The sequence below is a fragment of the Cynoglossus semilaevis genome, chromosome 12 (assembly GCF_000523025.1).
Source record: "Cynoglossus semilaevis isolate Cse_v1.0 chromosome 12, Cse_v1.0, whole genome shotgun sequence".
Taxonomy (NCBI): domain Eukaryota; kingdom Metazoa; phylum Chordata; class Actinopteri; order Pleuronectiformes; family Cynoglossidae; genus Cynoglossus; species Cynoglossus semilaevis.
In genome coordinates, this window is record NC_024318.1 from 17,297,809 (window position 1) to 17,304,769 (window position 6,961).

Sequence of the window (6,961 nt, forward strand, 5' to 3'; positions counted from 1 at the left end):
AGAGTATTTCAGTAATAAACACCTGCCTATATTTAGGACTCGGAATTCCATTTCCACGGTGTGACGTGACTTGATTGTTGCCGTAAGTTGGAACTCGCATATTGCAGTACTTTTGTCATCCACCTTACAATGGTATCATCATAATCTTGGACATAAAAACATCGGAAGAATCTAACTTAAGCCTAGAGGCACAAAGAATCAAAAAAAGCTCCCAAAACGACGACAACACAAATAAAAGCAAGCTAATACTACAACCATGTAAACAAAGCTGACTCGCCGACTAATACCAGCACGAAAAGTTGGGACAATTTATGGGGCGATGGCGACGTAACCATGAGACGCTACAGGTCGAAAGACGTCGTAAATGAGAGACCTCCTGTATTTCATATCAACACAGTTATATCTAATACTAATGTTCTTACCATCGTTGGGCATAGTGAGGATGGGGATCTGAGTGATGGAGCCGTTCCTGCCTTCCACACGACCAGCACGTTCATAGATGGTAGCCAGGTCAGTGTACATGTAGCCAGGAAAACCTCGACGGCCGGGCACCTCCTCTCGCGCAGCCGAGACCTTAAGACGAGACATTACGACATTAGGACATTAGGACATTAATCAACGACGACGCGACGATAACAAATCTTCACATTTAAAAATTCTGAGGCCCATTGTAAGATTTTGGCAGATAGTTAAACATCTAGCTAGTTGTATAAACTGACACCTGACTGAAGTCAATTTGGACATGTCAAGCAGATTGCATCTGTGAAGCTGATTTAATAACCTTTTTTTTTATTTATTTATCTTTGCATAATCATAGTCATTTTCTAAAAAAAAAAAACAAGACACAAAGAGACCTGTATTACAATATGTGTATTGTTCGAAACCAAGCGTGTGTTCTGAATACACAGAGTAAACAAGAGGCGTATGAGCTTCTCTGTGTCGGTTTTTTTCCCCGCAAATATTTATAACAGTGCTTTTACTTAAAAAAAAAAAAAAAAAGTTAAGTGAGGCAGATCTCAGCTTCTATTTATAATAGACACAAAGCTCACGTCCATGAGATGCACTTGAGTATGCAAAGACTGCCACAAAAAAAAAAAAAAGATGCTGACAGTGATGCACTGCGGAATCATTCACAGTGACCTCTGCCTTATTCTGCTATGTCTTTATGATTATAAAAATGAAACTAAAACTAAACTTAAAAAAATCAAGCGTGAGGCTCACCTTGAGCAACGACAGTACTTTAGTTTTACAAAAAAAAGTAATGCACTCAAATAATGCAAATATTGTTTTCTGTTTTCATAAAGAATAATGCACAGTAATGCAAATATTGTTTTCTGTTTTCATTAATTTACTGCTATGGAGTCAAGTGATCCTAACACCTCCAGTATTTTTAAGAAGAGAAACACAAGCGGTTGAAGATGGGGCTTTTGCACCGCGCAAAAAAATGACCAAACGTCATGTCAATTTAGAGCAAGCAGTAAAGAAAATGTATCTCATTTATATCCGGACGTAAAGGTGGACGGGCCACACAAAAACCATCGATTCAATGCAAAAAAAAACTAAACCTTCAGACGTGAATGGGTGCAGAAGTTAAATGTTAATGTCCTTCTCATTCTACGCGAGCACGGAAATAATTCCCAGTCCTGGCCATGTATTGGCGCTATGTTCGTGTGCCAAGGTTACGGAACGCAAATGCGAAAAAGGAAATGCACATGCACTATTTAAAACCCACATCGTGCTGGCAACGCTTATTACAAAAGACTGAGCTGACGGTCTTCAGCCCACATATGAGAACGAAGAAGGCCAGTTAGGTGGAGGGGCAGGAGGTGACGGGGTGTTCGGGGCAAATTCCTTTTAGATGGAAGGACAATAATGAAATAAGGGTATTTCCGACACAAACGAAGGACACGTTATCCTCCCTTTCAGCGAGGAGCACAAAAGTGAATCCATCACCTTGCAAATGTGACAGGAAATTTTACGCCGATGTGTTATTGTGACACCAGCTAGACACAAACATTGAACGGTTTGCTTCTTCCAATGCCGTGGTTCGCGGCAAATGGTGTTAAATTCCAGCATGTTATTAAATTTGATTGGAAAACCGCACCGTTTTGTGATTTAATTTCCTTTGTTCAATGAGAGTAACTGTAGTGATTTTCAATTCAGTTTGGAGGAATTCCAGGAGCAAAAGCAGTAAACAATAGTGATGTTCGATGCCACCAATTTCCTTCCCGATCCGATACCGAGTAAAATTCGGGTTGGTATCGCCGATACCGATATCGATGCCGATATTTTATCATTTGTCTTTTAAATAAAAAAAATGTGTATTTCAAATCATAGCTTCTTTAAGAATCCAAGGCAGAGTTTTTTATTTATTTATTTATTTTAACCTCTGGAGTGTACTGAGGTAGCTGCCTCATTTACTATACAGTCAACACAACAATAGAAAAACCTGAGAACACAATCATATAAAATATGTCAAAACAATGTTTCAAACTCTGAAAACATGTTATTTGTAAAACAAAAATAAAATAAAAAAAATAATCTGAGGAGCCATTTGGGACCCGAAAGAGTCGGATTTTGACGGGTATTAAATTGAGATCAGCAGCAATGGGCTAACATCTGTATACAGGACAGAATCGAGAGAACAGGTTCGTAAAGAGTGAAAAGGATCGTTAACCTCATGTGATTCACAGCCGGATCCTCCAATAAGTACCCGACGACGTGTTACTGCCTATTAACAACTCATGGTGCGGTGATTTCACCCAATACTACAACCGTCAGTGAGTGCAAAGTGCATACTACGTTATAAATTAATGAAGAACTGACATATTATTGAATTCTTCTTATAACTATATATATATAAATATAGTTTTTACAAACAACAGTGGACTTCTGGTGAAGGTGGAGGCTGGAAGAACAAGAAGAAGAAGTGGACAAAATACATAACACCATGCAGGCCAGATTTGGACTCTGTCAACTCTAGCATATAGCATACAGCATATGTTATATTTTTTTGTTATATTTTTTAATTTCTGCTGCTCCAGTCCATTTGTCTTACATAGCCACCATTGACTTCTTGGTGGAGAAAAAAAAAAAAAAAAATATATATATTTATATATAAATATATATATAAATATATATATATATATTAAGTCCATATATATTTATATATTTTTTTTTTACATTAGCAATGGAGCCAAACTTTTTGTATACCCCTCCCCCATCTGACACAAAATTAAGGGTGCCAGAAAGATAAAATGAAGACTTACAAAACCAATGGAAGGAAATACCAATCTATGAGTCTTTTTTGTCCATTCTGGTAATATTTTGTTTTCAAATTCCTCCCACCAGCTGGTTCATACATCTGTAGATTCCGACATGGCTGAACTTTTGCAATTTTGTGTAAACGGGCCCCTTTAATTAAACACAACATTGATGTACTCGCAGGAATTGAAGAAAGCCACAAACCAAGATCTTCAACAGCGTTGAATAGCTTTTTTTTTTTAGTTATTATCGCCATCTGCTGTCATCTAGTGGAAGAGCATTTAAATGTATTGCCTGGCACTTGAATAGATGAACAAAGACAAAATTATTAGCAGTAAATGGATAATAGTTTTGAGAGCATTTTCTGAAATTGGATCATTTCCCAGCTAAACACCTCAATTCATTGATTTCTTTCTTTTTCTTTATTTTTTTTCACCTGTTTGGTCTTAGTAACTAAAAGTGTATCTATACTTCTGTATATTGTGCGTTCTTGGCTATTCACAATCAGACATGATTGAACATTCGGGGCTTCTTCTTGCACTGGAGTCTATAATCTTGATATTTAACAATTTAAAAGTTGTCAAAACAGTGACCAAAAATGAAATACTTAAGAGTCCTAATTTGTGTTATTTGTCTGAACTATTTAGCTTATAACTGGGATCGATGAAAAACTTAAAAATGTATAAAGGCAGGTTACGATCTCACCTCTCGAAGAGCCTCAGCGTAAGAGCTCATGTCAGTCAGGATGACCAGAACGTGCTTTTCACACTGATAGGCCAGGTACTCTGCTGTGGTCAGTGCCAGGCGTGGGGTGATGATACGCTCAATGCTGATTGGTCAGAGAAAGAATGGCAGCCAATTAGTCCTCCACACATTCAGACATACTGTACGTGAAACATGTACGTGAAACATGTAGCCAGTAACATTACTTTTAACGTACACTTCGAATACAAACACTTACGTAGGGTCGTTAGCCAGGTTTAGGAAAAGACACACATTATCCATGGAGCCATTCTCCTCAAAGTCTGACTTAAAGAACCGAGCAGTTTCCATGTTGACCTAAAAGGCAAAAAAAAAAAAAAAAAAAAAAAAATAGGTTCAGTTATACGTCGTCAAAAGTCACATGAATACTATAGACACCAAAAGGTTAAATTGTTTTTTTTTTTCTTCCTTTAATTCATACAATATGGTCAGATAATTAACGTCTTTATTACAGCGAGTTCATGGTTTGACCTTTTTTGAGTGCATGTATAAACAAAGAGGTTCAAATTGAAGCTGGAGTGCACGTGTTAAAGGTGGACGCCAAAAGCCCGTAATGCCCACAAGATGTGCATCGTTGCAAAGTGGAGGAACACGGATGTAAATTAGTGTGTCCACCTGAGGGTCATGTTTCTGTCAGCGCTGATCAGGGCTCAAGCTGATAAATCCCTTTGACCTGGGAATGAATGCTGATTGGTTCTTTTCACACTGAAAACAAAGGCCAGATGTAAGTGGGTGTGTGAATGGGCTGGTAAATAAATGCAGGTTATGTCTTTGTATAAGCATGACAGGCCCATTACGCAAAAAGCTTGCTTCACAGCGGGGTGATGAGCAGTTACATGTTGAAAGACACGTAATCGATGTCCATTACATATTTTATATATATATATATAAACACATATATATATATATAAATATATATATAAATACATATATATATATATATATATATTTCAACATATATATATATATATAAATATATATATGCGAACATTTCCTTCCATGGTGTCCCACAGTGCTGACACTTACAGTAGTATTTAGTATTTGTTTTACTACAATTTAAATTACTTTTCTAGTCTTATGTGTACAGGGATATTCAGTTTTCCTAATTGTCATAACTAGCTCAGGTGATGTTCCATGTCCATACCTTTGGAGGTTTTTTTACAAAACTTAAATAAGATTTTAATAAGCCTGGAGGCCAGTGTGTAACTCTGTCTGTCTGTCCGAAGAGCCGAAACGTTGCATCACGATAACGGTAAACAATGTCGGATCTTTGACATTAAAGCTTTAATAAGCATGGACTCTATGTAGCCTGGGTTGAAAATTGCCAACAAATACAAATGCAAACCATCGTTATGTTTTTAGTGAATTAAACTTATCGTTAGGGAACACATACGGCAAAAAGAAAAAGGCTTTCACACAAGAGCCCAACACTGAACATGTGGATGGACACCACAGTGGAAATATATAGGCCGGAGAGTTTACCTGCAGATGTAAACTACAAAAAAAGATTCTTTGTCAACTCTAGCATATAGCATACAGCATATGTTATATATTTTATATTTATATTTATATTTTCATTTCATTTAAAAAAGGGCAATCATGCTGACGATGCATTAAATGTTGCTGAATGTCAATAACAAAAAGTAAATAAAAAAAAAAGAAAATTGCCGACAAAAATTGTGAGATATACTTTAGTAAATATATTATAACGGAAATACTGCTGCACAGTGTACAAGCATGCCGGTTCAATGCTTGTAAAGTATAAGTCTTCATAATGTGTGTATAACTCCTAAGGATTATACACAAGATTTTTAGTTTTAACAGCAGCAGCAGTAGTAAACAGGAGGAGCAGCTGGGAAAAAAAAAAAAGGAGAGAACTTGATACTGCAGGAGTGACAGTGTCCAAAGAAGCTGTTGAATTGTTAAGCTGCCTACACAGGCAGGGGATATGCTCAGAGCTGGAGAAAAATCACAAAAGAACTTAAAGGTTAAATCACACAGTGAATGGAATACAAAAGCAGGTTGAGAAAGAAGGGGCAGGGTGCCACGCCAGAGTTAAAAGGGGATTAGAGACACAGATGGACAGAAAATAAATGTTTAAATAAGTGTGTGCTGAATGCGGCCTGCCTACCCCCATAGCTGCGAAGACAATAGCAAAGTTGTCCGCGCTGTAGTCCATTACATCCTTGGACTTCTGCACCAGACCTGCCTGCCGACAAATCTGAGCCGCAATCTGCGAAGAAAGAAGCATTTGTAAAAAAAAAAAAACTAGCTTTTACAGCAGTATTAAAATGTCAGCAAATAGGAAGTGGGTGTAGAAGTCGAAAGTCAAGCAAAGTTTGGCGATGAAGAAGTTATGGTGTGTGTTTCTAGTCCTTGAGCTTCTCACAACCCTTGGAAACACTGGCAAACAAAGTGTGGTTTTGCCTGCAAAATGTATGATTTAAAAGCAAATAAAGTGAAGGATTTTAACATGGTAAGAGGATTACAATTTTTAAATGATTATGAATGATCTATACGCAAGTCTTTATTAACACTAACTTGGCATTGGTTTTTTTTTTTTTTTCAAACCACAATAAGGTCTATAATAATGAAACTCAAATCACAGGAAGAAAAAAAATACTAATTTCAAAAGAATGATTTTTCAAGTCGCTATTGCCTAGATTATTTAGTCACTGTCGGTTTGGGTTTTTTTCATAGAATAACAAATTAATTTAAAAAAAACGCAGTATTTTATAAAGCCTGTCATTTTATCTTTAATCTTTTCTTGGCTAAAAATAACATTGCCGCCACCAAATGAAAACTTTGAGCAAACGCCACACCCTAAAGTGACTCAGGCTCTGAATTTACCAAGAGTTCATGACCTGATTCAAAGATGAAACTAGCGCATGACAACTTTCCTAATAAATGCATAATCTTCTTCTTCTTTCTCTTT

General features: G+C 36.8%; 1 protein-coding gene across 1 annotated transcript in view; it reads right to left on the minus strand.

The window, feature by feature from the left end:
* The window catches only part of atp6v1ba (ATPase, H+ transporting, lysosomal, V1 subunit B, member a), a 25,310-nt gene that overhangs the window by 1,575 nt on the left and 16,774 nt on the right, over positions 1–6,961 (minus strand). The window contains exons 6-10 of the mRNA XM_008322563.3: positions 6,158–6,259; positions 4,226–4,323; positions 3,970–4,093; positions 423–573; positions 129–145 (exon numbers count right to left, since the gene is read on the minus strand). Coding sequence (XP_008320785.3) covers positions 129–145; positions 423–573; positions 3,970–4,093; positions 4,226–4,323; positions 6,158–6,259 — 492 coding nt within the window. The remainder of the gene's footprint in view (positions 1–128; positions 146–422; positions 574–3,969; positions 4,094–4,225; positions 4,324–6,157; positions 6,260–6,961) is intronic.